The sequence below is a fragment of the Hemicordylus capensis genome, chromosome 1 (genome assembly GCF_027244095.1).
Source record: "Hemicordylus capensis ecotype Gifberg chromosome 1, rHemCap1.1.pri, whole genome shotgun sequence".
NCBI classification, from domain to species: domain Eukaryota; kingdom Metazoa; phylum Chordata; class Lepidosauria; order Squamata; family Cordylidae; genus Hemicordylus; species Hemicordylus capensis.
Window position 1 is genome coordinate 83,069,661 of NC_069657.1, and position 16,675 is coordinate 83,086,335.

Sequence of the window (16,675 nt, forward strand, 5' to 3'; positions counted from 1 at the left end):
GCACACCCAGATGTTCTGCTGCTGCCTCTGGCAGCACAGAGATGCATGGGTTGGGCGAGTTGTCCTGGCTCCCGGAAATCCCTCAATAAACCACACGAGTGCACAGTGCATTGTGGGGATTCCCTCGGTGCCAGTCGGGAGCCCCACAGTGTCTTAGCACCAGCTGGACATCCCTAGCCCTGGTTAGGCTGTACGTGAGAACAGCCTCACAATATGTACGCTTCTTTTTAAAGAAGCTCTCAGGCACAGTTTGCATTGGATTTAAGAACTGCCAAGAAATGCACACCCTCTCACCCTTGCAATACATGGTCTGGCATGCATCGAATCTCATCAGCAGCAATAAACCAAAATCTGGAAATGGCAGAATTATTTCTTGGGCTCTTCCGTCTCCCAACCCTGAAAACAAAATCACTTGGCATGAGTACAGAAACAAATAAAAACCAACAAGTGCAAACCTGAAACCAAGTTTATCCACTAGTCTGACAGAAGGCCATTCTAATCCTGAGCCTGGCAGCATGCCTGGGCTTTCTCTTCCTACAGTTCCCATCACTGCTCAGTCTACAGTCTCTTCTTCAATAGGCAGTAATGGGGCAACATTGAATGAGAATGGCTTAGTGGAAAGAATTAACAGATTAGTGAAAGAAAGTTTACAACTGGCTGTTATGCAACAACAACCCTGGAAGGAGGCAATCCATGAAATTCTATTTTCTCATCAAACTACTCCTCCTTCTACTATGGGAAAATCATGTTTTGAGCTACTGAGAGGATGCAAAGTTGCCACCAAACTTACCCAGTGGCAACAACTGATAGGGTTTCCCGTGCCACCTCACGCTGAGGATACAGATATTCATGATTGGGTGAGGGAGAAACAACAAAAATATGAATTTCATGTGGATCAGAAACAGGGTGTGAAACAGCGAACATTTCAGGTGGGGAAGTATGGCTGCTTTTTAAAGTGAGGGAGGGATGTTCCTGGCATTCTGGACTAAAACAAATAATTGAAATCCAAGGAGATTCTGTCATATTGAATGATGGAAAGAAATGGAACAGTTCAGAACTTTGCAAGCTATGAGAAAAGCGGGAAGGGAGTCTGATCTCAGGAGAGGAAGTGGAGAAGAGAGTTATTTCCCTCTCAGTGAGCCCAACACAGAGAAGGTGCTGATCAGACTCACTTCTGTGATATCCCATGGCATTCCATAGTGGTGGCAAACCGGGCAACTGCCCAGAGCCCCACAGTTTACCACCACCACCACCCCAAAAAATCTTATACATTTCTTAATGAGTGAAGGGTTAATAACAACATGGACTTTAATGACCCCTAATGAAAAGTTTTTAGATTTTATTTATTTCCATTTATTATGTGTCCATAAAAGAAAGTAGGATTCCCCCCTCCCCCAAGTTCTGAAATAGAAAAAATATCTCACTGTAGTCTTGCAGGAAATATTGGTTCTTAATGATCTTTTCTCTGGTATCTGGCAAGAGAAAATGTATTCCCATGGCCACATCCAGGACTGTCCCTTGGGAGTGTGAGGCCTAGGGCAAATTGGAGTGGATGGAACCCCTTAACATTTGTATTCAATTAAATATATCTCCTGACTCTCCAGCCTCACTCCCCCACCCCGGACTGGTGGTCACTGACACTTTCCTTTCCTCACTGTCACCACTCTTCCTTCTAGCCAGCTGGTCCAAGCTCAGTTCTGGCCCCTGGGAGATGCCAATTCCTGGTCAACCTCATTGTGCCTATGAGCACATACAAAGCACCCCTTTCCTGCCAGGAGGCTCCGATGCCACCAGCAGCAGCGCTGCATGGAGGTGCCCCAACAGACACTAAGTTGACTTTGCCTGCCTGCCTGCCTGAGTCTGCTGCTCTCAGACTGTCCTTCAGTAGGAAAAGCACTACCCAAGTCAAAAACAGCCCCAATGGTATGGTGCTCGGCGGTCAGCCCAGGAGCTAGGCACACTGCTGCCTCCTCTTTCTCCTTGCCAGCCCTGTCCAAATATTGGTCATGGTGTGCACTGTCATCCCTGCCCCAATGAAGTGGAGGAACCCCCTCCCGGGGAAGGGGGGGAAAGCATGCATGGGGGAGGGTGCAGCTGGTGGGCAAGGAAGGAAACTTCTGGGTAGCCTGGCCCAGAAGTGAGTTGCTTCTGTGGGGCTGGCTAAGGCACGCCATTTAGGGCAATGGCCCTGATTCACCCTATCTAAGGGATGGCACTTGCCACGTTGGTTTGGAATTAACAAACATGGGAATTAACTAGTTAGTTAAACATCAACAGCTGGAAAATTAACTAGTTTTAAAAACTAGTTTCTGTGCATTTGAAGAAGTCAGCAGGGCAGCCATTTGGCTGCAGGAGAAAGAACAAGCACAAGCAAGCAGAGACATTGATCACAGAGTGGGAGTCATTGCTGCTCTTACAAACAAGTTTATAAGAGATTTATGCCCTGTGAGATTTTGTTATAAAATTCTTTCAGCATTGTGGACATTTTTAGATTAGTGCTCGGTCTTTCTTTCTTTCTTTCTTTATTTATTTATTTATTTATTTATTTATTTATTATATTTGTACACCACCACCAACTTCTATCTCTAGGCAGTTTACAGCAACATAAAACAAATTAAAACAGAAATTAAAACCTTAAAACAATTGAAAACCAACATAATTAGAAGTTCATATTAGAATGCATGCATCATCGTACTTCTTCATTGAAATAAATGTGTTTTTCAAATGTATATTAAAAGTGCCTTCTTTAACATACATTTTAAGAAGATTCTTTTGAGTTCCGTCTTTCTCATCTCCAGTGAAAACTGATATTTAACCCTGATTACGAGTCATGATTTTTTACACATGGACTTCCTACTTGCAAGTAGTCCCATTGGTTACGCTGGATGCCTCCCAACATTTCCAGGCCACAGAACCTACAATTATTTAACATTTCACTTAAGCAGGGGCGTAACTACCATTAGGCAAGGGGAGGCAGTCGTCTTGGGGCCCCACTGCCTCAAGGGGCCCCCCAGGGGCACATCACATGACTCCCCACCCGCCCATGTTGCACCCCCTATGAATTATGTTGAGTCTCTTGGAGATCGGCAGGAGCAGAGAGTAAAAAAACTAGATTCAATGTGAACTAGATATTCACCGTATTCATAATGGGGATGTGAGTGTGAGTGCACTATATATTGTGAAGTGTGTTTGTATGTGTATCTCAGCAAGGGGCCCATTTTAAAATCTTGTCTCTGGGCCCCCTCCAACCTTGCTATGCCCTTGCACTTAAGGGGAGTGCAGCATGGATGCCCACATCCCAAGCATGGCACCCTGTATGACTGCTTGACTCACTGAGAATGCGAAGAATTATTCTTGGCTAAGAAATATGAACATTTCAAACCCCACAAACATCTCAGTCCTCAGCATTTCAGCTGAAAGGACACCCTGTGACTCAAGGCAATCATCACAATTCTGGGAACTGGTCAAGTGCTTTCTACAGGCCAGTTTCCCACAGTCATCACATATTTTGCTTATTGTCAACTGTCCTTGGGCATACACTTCTTGAGCACACACAACACCAATGTTTTCTGTCCATCCAAGCTAAACTCAGATGACAGTGGTTCCCTTTGCGAATGTGGTTGCATTTCTGGGGGTATATTTGGCTTGTTATGTCTCTTTAGTGCCTACATAGGGCAAGTCCTTGCTCAGGAGAGCCTCTGCCAGCTATACACTGATTGTTTCACATGCTGCCCATGATGTCTGTATTGGGCCAGTAATGGTGTCGTACCCCACCAGGGCGCTATCCAGATTGCACTCTGTTCAGCAGCAAAATGCTTCGGTTTGGCAGGATCGTTTTGAAAATGTAAATAGCTTGTGCAACTCTCCGACAAGGGGAAAATACAGCTATTTATTTGCAACACACATGCAATGTTGTAGAACTAAAACAGAAAGATAAAATCTGAAAGAAGGCATCGGAAATGAACGGCACCTTTCTGACAGCGCAGGGACTGCGATGTCGAAACACAGGCAGTACAGAAGCACCCTTAACAGACAGTAGTGACACTGTTGTAAGTGTGTAATCTGGAAAGCACCCAGGAGAAGTGAGAAAAGACCAGAAACATACTGTAGATGGTTGATCCACACAACCTTACTGAAGTTGACATGTGATTGCTATTGTTGTGATCCCTTTGGCTTTGTTCTGCCAGCTAAAATCCCTGCTTCTGCAAGGTCATATGCGTCAAGGATTTACTTGTCCTAAACACTCGGTCTGACATTGTGGGAGGGGTTGGTTCCATCTGCTCTAACTTGGAAGCACAGAATTATGCAGTGCCTCATCCTGTTTTTCTGACACTATCATCTTTCAAGATCAATTGAGCTTATAAGGGGTAACAAAACTGAAGTTTCCAAAGAGAAACAGGGTTGTCTCCTATCCCAAATGACTTAACTTGGGAATGGAATAGAAACTATCTCACTACAGGGACTCCATTCATTTCTGGGGCAGTTTTTCTCCATGTCAATATACTTGACATGGGAATGGGTAGAAACCACCCCACTATAGGGATTCCATGTGTAGATAACTGCATAAAAGATGGAGAAAGCAGTGAGGCTGCTTACAGCTGGAAGCCTTTCCCAAAAAGGGTTGTGCAGGCTAAAGCCAAGGGTGTTGTCCAAGATGGCACATATTCATCAGAAAATATCCACACTGCTGCACATGGTGAGCTCTGGATATCAGAGTTGTCCCAGCAGCCCTTCTAGCTCCTTCTGGGTAGTAGAAAACCTCCAACAAATAAATCCTGGCAATCCACCATCAGTGTGCAAGACTTTGCATAGGCATGCAACATTCACTTCCTTCTGAAATGGAGGCAAGACCTTGTGGATCATCACAACAGAAGCACAACCCAAACAAATCCTGCTATGCATTGCTGTACCAGCCCACTCCTCACCATCTATGGAAGGAGTTTGCACACATGCCCTAAGAGGGCCCCTTGCCAGCTGTCATTCAGGATTCCATTAGTGTGGGGAGCTTTTTCAATCTTTGGAGATTGTGTGCTTATTAATGTTTCCTTCCAGTGTGGAAATGTTCTTCTGTTTGTCTCTATATTTATATCTGTTTAACTAAGGTGGCAAATCCCATCTGGGCTACTGCCCTCCTTCCCTCCCCTCCCCTTTTCATAACAATGCTTTACTGTTTTGTGAGCCCTTATCTCATTCATTCATTCACAAAAAATTTTTTGCTCTTTAGTAACATACAGTAATATAAACCAACACAGCACATAATAATATGCTTTATACTAACAATAAATCATTGACTTGGGGAAGAACTAAAAAGAAAACAAAGGATAATGTTTTCTATCCAATGTGTGTATTTTTACACAAAGGTTTTCTTCTTCTTCTTCTTCTTCTTCTTCTTCTTCTTCTTCTTCTTCTTCTTCTTCTTCTTCTTCTTCTTCTTCTTCTTCTTCTTCGAAGGTAGGGGGGAAATCCAAACATAATTCATATTACATCCATGATGATAGATAGTAACTTCCATGTAGTAACATCCATACAGATATATTCATTCATTCATTCGATTTCTATACCACCCTTCCAAAAATGGCTAAGGGCAGTTTACACAGAGAAATAATAAATAAATAAGATGGATCCTTGTCCCCAAAGGGCTCACAATATAAAAGGAAACACAAGATAGACACCAGCAACAGTCACTGGAAGTACTGTGCTGGGGATGGATAGGGCCAGTTACTCTCCCCCTGCTAAATAAAGAGAATCACCACGTTAAAAGGTGCCTCTTTGCCAAGTTAGCAGGGGTATATAGTAACTAAATATAGTGTTGTATTTAACAAACACTAAGGTTGTTCACACGACCCTGTACAGCAGGTTGGGGAGGGCTGGGGGGGGAGGCAGGGTCACTCTTACTTCCCCCCCAGATGGTCCTTTCCTTTCACTGGGCTGCGCTGCTCACATGCCTACACAAGCTGTGCTACCAGGAGCAACACGGCCATCTGGAGGCTGAGCTAACACAGCCCGGCCTCCCAAATCCCACAATGCACCGCACATGGAGCATGAGGCATTGGGGGTTTTCTCTGCTGCTGGGTGCTCTAGCTGCCTGGCTCTGTGGCTGCTCAGGTTGCAGGCAGCCCAAACAGCCACACAACCAGGGACTCAGGAAAAGCCCAGGCTTAAAAATTGGGCTACCCGGTGGGGCAGCCCTAACCAAGTAGGGCTGTACAAGCCTGGGTAGGGGTGCTCATGTGCATGCCCCCACTGTCTTTACCAGTCTTAAATTATTTCTAACAAAGCAAATAGTTGCACATTGTTCTTTATTTTGTCATTCCAAAAATAAAATGAAGATATTTAGTTTATGAATACATCTATCATAGTTCTGTCTCTCTTCATGAACTCTCACCAAATTTGTTAATTTAACTAAATGTCACAACTCAGAGAGATTTCAACTAAATAATCCAATATAGTAAGAGGAAGCTCTACAACCTCCTTGTCCTGATACTGGCCACACCTCTTCCGATGATCCCCCCCCCTCGCATAATCTAAGGATTTTAATAATCTAATCTTTTCTGATATGATAAAAATAATACTTGGGGGTTTTGTTTGTTTGTTTTCCATTTAAATTGTTTTCAGAGATGAATATAAAATAGCAGTTTTATTATGGTGATAATATTCCAAACTTTTTAGTAATTAGTTACATTTCAATATTTTATTTCTAATTTTTAGCAAAAGCTAATTTAGCAGCTACTAATACATTGCGTGCCAAAACATAAGTTTTCATTGACACTTCATCCCAGCAATAGCACTTTTGCGTCATTAAATAATATAATTCCAATTATTTTGTATATATTGCTGACACCTCTTCCCAAAAGCAAGGGTTTGTAGTTTGTTTGTTTTTTAACAGGTCCACCAAATACAGGTCCCATTCTCCTTCTGTGGGACACACATTGAAAATGGGCGCTGCCTTCAATGGACATGGCCAGCATCAGGGCACAGATGTGCCACCTATTGACATCTCCCAGCCAGTGTGGGCTTCATTCATTGGCTCAGAGTGAGGGAGAGAAGGGAAGTGAACAAACTGTCTGGGAGAGGCCAACATGTGGCAGGTCCATGTCCTGATACTGGCCACACCTCCTGCGATGGTATTAGAAGCATTTTGTTCACTGATTGGGGGCCTGGGGGTTGAGGGGATGTCCAAGGAGGGGTGAGGGGACTCTCAGGTGGCCCCTAGACACCACTGCCCAGGGGACATTTGTCCACTCCCTGTTCAATGGTGTCTACGCCCCTGAACCATAGTGTTCTGGTATTCTCATTCCTGTTCTTTTTGACTGAGAAAGTACAAAATGTTGATCTTTGAGTGCTCATGTCTAACAATTTCTCATCTTTCAGCAGCCCTCTGAAGATCTGATCTCCTATGAATCAGACCCCTACAGACAGTCCCATGACAGTTACCAGTATCTCAACAGTGATGCAGACAGTCATGGAGGTAAATGAAATATAAAGCATCTTTTGGTTCATGTGTTTTCTCCTTATTTGGAGGCGAAAGATATGTTCTTACTCCATTTTTCAGCAATAATGCTTCATGGCCAAATGCTTCATGCCAGCATTCCTGAATTCAAACAATGTTGCAGCATCTGGATTCAGTTAAACTTTGCTTTCAGGCAGTAGTTAGTATAAGTTGCTACATCACCATCTCAAGGACACAAGAGTGAAGTAGGCTAAAAGACAAGCTAAGTGTTTGCATCACTCTGAACCTTGTGAAGGAATTAAAATGGCAGCTCCAGCATTCTGGCTGAAAGGAGGGAACAGAATTTAAAGGTGTCATGAAAGCACTGAATGTACCATGATGATGGGCCCTCCTGGCATTTACCATGTACTGATGCTGGCCCTGCCTGAAATTGTGAGATCAACATTCTGAGGCTACACTGTAGGTTTTAACAGGAAGGGAAGGGTGTTATTTTTTTCCTGCTGCTGTTGTGGCTAAAATGGCTGCATTGGGCAATAGCTGAGGTGAGTCAGCCAACACCATAGGACTCTTCCACTGAAAGGCTACCTATGACAAGGAAAACAACAACACATAAAGTCAGTACACTTTTTCTGACAGTCTGCAGTGCCAAAGTGCTTGTCATTGTTTGTTCTCTTACAGTACTTGCTTCACCTTAGACACGGCAATGGACTACTTTGGACAATATGTCCACCAGCCCTTCCTAATCACGTATGGAATAAATACTCTTTTAATGTCCCTCAATACAAGGATAAAATGCTACTTTCAAGTAGTATTTAGTCTGCTCATTAAGCAGTGGTTCATCCAAACTGCCCCTTTAGTGAGTGGGTAACAGCAGGGATGGTATACCAGATGGGGTACAGTCTGGTACAGTCGATAGCCAACTATCTAATACTCAGACCTGGATTGGCAAATATAAATATTTTTTGTAGTGAGGGGTGGGGGAGAGAATTAAGTAGAAACGCAAAGAAATTATATAAGCAACTTTAAAAAGAGATTAGAAATGTTGCAGTCAAGCTCCACTTCAGGAGCTTGGATCACATTCCTTTATGCTTTAAATACTTGGATATTTCTCAACTCAAATCCTGATTGGCTTTACCTAGTCTAGGATGCCCCATCTCTGAGACTGACTGAGGGAGAATTCCCTGGTATTCTGTTCAGGCCTTTGATTCCTGAGGCTGCTTTGGTCACACATCAGGCTGGTTCTGAGGATCATTACTAGGATAAGAGAGGCCTCCTTCCCTAGTTTGGGAGCTGCACGTGCTCTCAATTTCTGAGCGTCAGTGAGTGTAAAACAAGGAGCTTTTCCAAACTGCAGTTGAATGCAGCTTTGCCGCACTTAGGCTGGAGAGGGAGTTCATACAAGGAAATCATTTATAGCGACATCAGAATGGCAACAAAAGTGCCGTCCATACAGCCAATGGCATTATTCAGCTTTGTTTCTGAAGATTCACAGTTACTGCACATTATATGTGTCCTAGAAAAGTAGCATTTTGCTACCATGCTCAAAACAGCTTAACTTCAGGACACCCTGCTGCAGTAAAGCCGCCAGTCTGGAAAGGCACAAGGTCAGAGGCGGGGAGCTTGCTCACGTGCTAAGCCACAGCTGAATAGGAGGGTTTCTCCTCTTACTTTGTTTCAAAGCTGGGGATAGAATCTGGGTAGGGTGTGCTCATTGTGCTAAGCTGAGGTTTAGCACAGAAGCAAGATCACTGACTCTGACCTTGTTTTACACTCACTGATGCAAAGAAATCGGGAGTGTGCACAGTTCTTGCAATAGGGTTGGAGGTAGTAATGATTGTCAGAACAGCCCTATCTTCTCTTTTAGCAGGCAGCTGCCATTACCACCCCCAAAACCATCTTGGCTTATTAGTCAGAGCATTAGATCTGATTAGTCAGAGCATTCTTAATCATCCTCAATGCCAACTTCTTCCACTTTATGTTTTCTGATTGATGCCTCATCCAGGGGCATAGCTAGGGGAGAGGGGGCCTGTGTTCATCCCTCTCTCTGGCGGCCCCCTCGGAGTGAGGGAGATAATGAAGAAAATAGGGAGGGGTGATGCCGGGGGCTCTCAGGAGCTGGGGGGGCGGGTTCTTTGAACCCATCCACTCAGTTATTTTTATTTATTTATTTATTTATTTATTTGTTTGTTTGTTTGTTTAACACACTTCTATACTGCCCAAAATTCACGTGCCTGGGCGGTTATAGCTACTAATTTTAGCCCTGGCCTCATCTGTATATAGCTTCCCACTTCTAACAACTATATGCCAATACACACAGTTATGGTTGTCATGGGGATACTGCTGACAACAGCCTTTCCGCAATGGGTGAGCTGCATTTCTGACACACTGTTTGCAATTACTCACCATGTTACTGGCCTCCACTGTATTGTGGCTGCACTTTTTATTTCAGACAGAATGTTTTAAAATATTTCCTTATGAATATTTGGGTTCTTGGATTCAGGGTTTTTGAAAGGTTTAGGTTGCATCGGTCAGCTAACATTTCTATATTACGGAGTAATATAATCTGTGTAAACTGACTGCTAATGGCTCAGTCCATCAGCTACTATTCACAGAATCAAGTTTCTACTGATGGTGTAGGAAAATGGACCTTAACCCAATCCCAGCACAGCAGCAATAGCTGCCATTGACATGGGTATCGTGATTAGGGGTGTGCACAGACCCTGCACCACTGCTGCGTGGATTGAGTCTGGACCAGAGGGGCTTTCAAGGAGCAGTGGTAGAACCCGAGCTTCATTTTCTCTTTAATGACAAGAGAAATTTTGCACATGCACAGCCACTTCTGCTGCAAATGCAAAGTTTCTCTTTTCGCAGAAGAGAATGGAAGTCTAGCTCTAAATTACAGGGCGCTTGTTATTCTATTCCTGCTGACTCAGGAAAACCTCCTCTGTCTGCAAAAAAGTAATGTGTTAATTGGTTCTTCCCTAGCTGTCTGGACTAAAATGGATATATGTAGATTGTCACCCTGATCTTGCAGTCTCCTTGATCTCGCAATCAGGAAGCTTCAGTGTAAGTCTGATGAAATCTAGGCAAAAATATACAGCAAAACCTGATTTCTGTAAAGGCAGGAAACTGTGAAGTCTTCTCATATACAGGATGATTTGCTGTAGAGTAGAAGGGAATAATAAAATGAAGTCCATGACTTGGTTCTGTATCCCAATAGGTGAATATTCCCTGTGTGATCAAGGAGAGGGAAGTGAGCCTTGTCCTCCCTGTAACCTTTCACTACATTAAAGAAAAACACTCTCCATGTCTCTACAACAAATAATTCTCTCACATCCCCTTTCATTTCACGTGGCAGTTTTCAGAATGACTCAAGCTTTAAAAAGCCACCTAGCTCTCACTGACATTCCTTTTGAGCAAAAAGTCTTCACACTTTCTCATACCATCTAATTCTTAGAGGTGGAAGTTGGAGAAAATGAAAAGAAATCCAGTGAAAACTTGGAAATTACAGAGAATGTATAGGAAAATAGATACCTTAGTTTCATCATGGTGAAAGATGAGCAATACAGTACATACACAAGGTCCCAAGATCGTCCCAGGGCATCTTCAGCTGAAAAGATCATGATTGTACCCATAGCATCCCCTTCAGGGGCTAATGCTTTGTCTTCCTTGTGCCTTTTTTAGACTGTGATTTCTTTTAGGACAGGGAAACATTTTCTTATTTCTTTTACTGTGTAAACTACTTTGAGATTTTTTGTTGTTGTTGATAAGCAGTATATAGCCAAGGCTCAGTGGTAGATCATCTGCTCTGTATGCGAAAGGTCCACGGTTCGATCCCTGGCATCTCCAGGTCGGGCAGGCAAAGACTCCTGCCTGAAACTTGGGGGGCCATTGCCAGTCAGTGTGGAGAACCTTGAGCTACATGGACCAATAGACTGGCCCAGCATAAGGTAGCCTGCTGTGTTCTTATACAGCCACTCATGTTGTAGCTGTATATTCCCCCCTCTATGGTTAATAGCAGCTCAAGGGGTGATTTTTGCTAGGACCGCAGTGCAGGATTAGCCCCTCAACCTTGCTGCAGCTCCATTACAAACTGGGTCCCCCTAATTAGCAGAAATAAAAAGCCAACAGTGACACATTCACATTTCTCTGATACCATGTTTAATTTGGCCTGTGATTGCTGGCCCAGGACTGGCTGTTTGGAATATGACTCAGACAAGACCATAGATCTTTTCCTTCATAATGTACTGATAACAGTATGTCTTATGGAACTGAACTACTCCCCTTGATCACAGACAGTTATTACTTGCCATGGGTACTTCTGCGGAATTAAGACTCTGGCATAAATAATCAATTGCTTGTAAGTTCTGAAAACATGACAGCTGTGGCAGCACTAGCATCAGGGATGCCAAGCATTATGAATTAATGTCTTTACTGCCAAGAAGAGCTTCTGCTTGCTGTACAAATGAAACTTCTGTGAAGTTTAGTGTTCATAGGCTTTATCCTGTGGGCAATGATGATCACCCTGGTTAGGCAGGTGTCTTTCCAGCTGGCTGCTATTATGTGGTACTTGAAGTATTTCAATGCTCCCATTGTATGGTGACTGTCAAAATTTGTTTCTAGATAGTGTGCCACTCCAAAGGAAAGTTAACTGATGTGCAGCTGTGCTACAAGAAAATAACTTTTACTACTGCTATGGCATGTCTGTGTATGGAGCTATTATCTGCAGTGCTACTGCCTGTTACTGGCCTTCAGGACTAGAAACTTGCATTTTTCCCATAATGAAAATGGAGATTCTCTAAAACCCACATCCTGCCCCAGATATTAGAATCCATATCAAATTCCATGGGTCAGTTCATACAATCAGTCAGGAGGAGGAGGTTTGTGTGCTCCTGATGTTATTTATTTATTTGTTTGTTTGTTTATTTATTTATTTATTTAGTGCATTTATATACCATGCAATACAAAAGATCCCTGGGCAGTTCAAAATATAAATACCATTAAAACGTTAGCATAATTAAAACAATTTAAAATACAATAAAAACTATCACAACTGGAACTTTAAAACTATAAACTAAAAGCCTGACCAAACAGGTATGTTTTTAGTTCCTTCTTAAAAACATTCAGAGACGGGGAAACTCTAATTTCATTAGGAAGTGAGTTCCAGAGTCCTGGGGCAACTCTTGAAAAGGCCTGGTTTCGAGTTGCCACTAACCGAGCTGGTGGCAACCTCAACCAGACCTCCCCTGATGATCTTGAGAGGCAGTGGGGTTGATGAAAAAGGCAACATTCTCTTAAATACCTTGGACCCAAGCCATTAATGGCTTTATAGGTAATGACCAGCACTTTGTATTTCACCCGAAAACCTGTAGGCAGCCAGTGTAGTTCTTTCAAAATGGGTGTAATATGATCTCTCCGGGCAGTCTCGGAAACCAACCTGGTTGCTGCATGCTGTACTAACTGCAGTTTCTGAACTACATATAAAGGTAACCCAACGTAGAGTGCATTGCAGTAGTCAAGCCTGGATGTTACCAGCATATGCACCAGTGTTTTAAGGTCATTTATCTCTGGAAATGGATGTAGCTAGTGAATCAGCTGAAGCTGATAGAAAGCACTCCTGGCCACTGCCTGAACCTAAGAAAGCAGGGAAAGATTTGGGTCCAGAAGTACTCCCAGACTACGTAGCTGCTCTATCCAGGGGAGTGTGTCCCTGTCCAGAACAGGCAGATCTAAACCACTTCCTAAGATCACATGCCTCCTTCTCTGTCCTCCCAGCTTTCGGTGGCACTTTGATTGTGAGAACTGGCCTCCTATGTTCTTCATGCAAACAAATCTGATATGGAATGAAAATGAACCAGACAGACATCTAGCTAGCTTCTTACCATTATGTGAACGGAAAAGATTGATTTTCATTCTTCTATATTAGCAGGTGAATTGCTTTTATGTCCGTCAGACCACTACTGGGAATATCACCCGCCCCACTTGCACACCGAATTTGAGAACTTTGGGGACAATCACTTTGCAGAGCTTCAGAGTGTACAGCCACCTCAGCTGCAGCAGCTCTACCGGCACATGGAGATTGAACAGATGCATGTTCTAGATTCTGGGATCCCTGCCGCACATCTTGGTCTCAACCAGGTACAATCAGCATCCGAGTCTGCAACTCTGTAGACATTCTTTCAGATTTCTAAAAAAGACTTCAAGTTTTGTATGACAGGCAAAAAAGAGGTCCTGGAGAGTAATGTGACAGAAAATAAGATAATTGGATATGCAGTAGAAAAGGTTGCTGTTTAATATAAACTTAACACAGACATAGATTATCAGAAAGAACACTTTAAATTGTTACATGCAGTTGTGTCACTTTCCCCATCTTTAAAACAAACAAACAAAACAAAACAAATACAGCCACAGGAAGGCTGTAAGTTTGAGAAGATGGGCAAGAGGGGTAGACTGCTTAACCTCTTGTCATCTTGTCATCACTCTAGTCAAAATTGCACACATGCCTAAGTTTCTCTTTCCCAAATAGTTGAGTAATGCCACATCTTTTTTCTACACCCTTGGGTGGCCTATGTAAGGAAGTCACACTTCTTTGTCTGGATGCTGATTCACAGAGCAGTTACAAAGTTTCTTGCACGTTGCAGAAAACAGCCACTCAGAAGGAGAAAGGCACCAGTATTTTGGACTTTACGTTGCCTTGAACTTTTTGAATGGTAGAGGTGAATAAATGGCCCCTTGTTGGTGGCCCGTTGGTGGCCCTTTGTTGACTGGGCAAAATCATTTTACATATATTATAGAAATGAAATGAAACGAAATGCTCATAAAATGATTATGCTCAAAAAATGATTACGCTCAAGAAATGAAATCTATGTCGCAGAGCTTTTTTAATTAATGTGCTTTAAAGTAAAAGGGAAGTGAAAGATCAGTTTGAAATTTGTAGGATTTCAACGTCAAACATTATTCATTTTATTGAATATGAATACAACAAAAATTTATATACTGCTTTTCAACAAAAGTTCCCAAAGTGATTTACATAGATTAAAACAGCAACAACAAAAAACACATTTAATTTGCATGGTCAATGACAGGCCTCAGCTACTTGCCATACATAGTACATTTGAATCTAAGGATGATCTTCTCTTGGGCAGATGTCATTTTTGAATAGTTGATATGATTATTGAGTATTTAAAATATTGAGGACTATAACAGTTAAAATATTATCATTATAGTTAGCATTTCTGCAACACACACAGCTTTCACACAGCATATTCCAATGTAAAAAGTTGGGATGTACAGAACGTTTCAAACTCAGAACGTTCTGACTCAAAACTAATTTCAGTGGCAGGTTTGTGTATGCAAAATCTGGTATCTGTAGGTAATCAGGACTTTGTTTTGCACAAGCAAACTCTCCACACTATCTAATAGACTAGTCTCTGAGGCCTGTCGTTGACTGGGCAAATTAAATGTATGTAGTAGGGTTTTGGGGTTTTTTTTATTAATGTGCTTCCAAAAGGGAAGTAAAAGAACAGTTTGAAATGTATAAGATTTCAAGTGCAAACATTATTCATTCTATAGATGACCATATATGGTAAATTTGAATCACAGTAAATTTGAGTCTGAGAAAGATCTTCTGCTTCTCTTGGGCATGATGTCAATTTGGAATTATTGATCTGATTACTGAGTGTTAAACTCTGTTGAGAACAATCACTATTAAAATATGATTATATTCAAAATTCCTTCTTAAAAATACAAAAAATAATTAAACCTTTCCCTGAGCATATTCCAGTATAAAAGGTAGTGCATTCAGATTTTAAACACTCAATAATCATATCAACAATTCAAAAGTGACATCTGTCCAAGAGAAGATTTTTCTCAGATTCAAATGTACTATGTATGGCAAGTAGCTGAGGCCTGTCATTGACCAGGCAAATTAAATGTGTTTATTGTTGTTATTTTAATATTTGTAAATCGCTTTGGGAACTTTTGCTGAAAAGCAATATAAAATTTTTTGTCGTATTCTTATTCAATAAAATGAATAATATTTGAAGTTGAAATCCTACAAATTTCAAATTTTTCTTTTACTTCCCTTTTACTTGCATGCATATTGATAAAATCCCCTCATTTTTAAAAATATTTCATTTCATGAACTTGACTATAAGTGGCAGGATTCTTAAGTGGCAGGATTCTTCATGCAAAATTTGGTATCTCAAGGTAATTGGGAAGTATGATATTCAGAATTTCTTCAAAAAACTACCCTAAAAATTATTTACATTTTCACCAAGCATATTCCAGTGTAAAAAGTAGTGCATTCAGCTAATTTCAGTGGCAGGATTGTGTATGCAAAATTTGGTATCTGTACATCATCGATGTGACTTTATTTCTCACAAATGAACATGCAAACATACAAAGAAAAATTCTTCAAAATATATAATCCAAATATACTTCACAAATTCTGAAACTACATGTTACACGCAGCTTGGGAGTACCACTGAAAACCACCTTAGGTAGAATCTACACATGATATTACACATAACATGGGGCCACTGCTGAAAACAACATTCCTGTTGTGAGTTCCCCACTCTCATTCCCCATTCTCATGTAGCATTAGGATCACTCACCCCATGCCATGATGCCATCATGTTGCAAATTCCGTTGCCCCACCAGCAACCATTGGTGCAGGGTGATGGTGCGGAATATCATAATGTGATTATGTCACAATGCTGGTTAAATGATCTTAAATGCTGTGGAGAAAAGAGAGAGAGGGGGAGAGAGGACTCAACATGTGATGTTTTGCTTTAGGCCAGAACCCATATGTGGGGTTAACTGCTTTAGGCCAGAACCCATATGTGGTTCTGGCCTAAAGCAGTTTTTAATGGTAGCCGTATGCAACATTCTATCTATCTATCTATCTATCTATCTATCTATCTATCTATCTATCTATCTATCTATCTTCAAATTTGTAGACTGCGTCAAACTTCTGTCTCTGGGTGGTTTACAACAACTTAAAAGAGATAAAACATGGAAACCTTAAAACAATTTAAACCACAGCCCAGTTAAAAAGTTTTGGTGAAAAAAGAAGTCTTCTTTAGAGCCTTTTAAAAAGTTGTCAGAGATGGGGAGGCTCTTATTTCAGCAGGGAGCACATTCTAGAGTCTCGGGGCAGCAACAGAGAAGGCCCGTGTACTATTTCAGAACTGCATCACCATAGTTTTCATGTGGTAGTTGTTT

At 41.8% G+C, this 16,675-nt stretch overlaps 1 protein-coding gene across 4 annotated transcripts in view; it reads left to right on the plus strand.

The window, feature by feature from the left end:
* Positions 1–16,675, plus strand: part of SPI1 (Spi-1 proto-oncogene) — a 44,783-nt gene that overhangs the window by 15,483 nt on the left and 12,625 nt on the right. The window contains exons 2-3 of one of the 4 annotated variants that reach the window (XM_053287992.1): positions 7,372–7,468; positions 13,377–13,588. In XM_053287992.1, coding sequence (XP_053143967.1) covers positions 7,372–7,468; positions 13,377–13,588 — 309 coding nt within the window. The remainder of the gene's footprint in view (positions 1–7,371; positions 7,469–13,376; positions 13,589–16,675) is intronic. The other 3 variants (XM_053288009.1, XM_053288018.1, XM_053288000.1) reach the window with 3 other exon arrangements.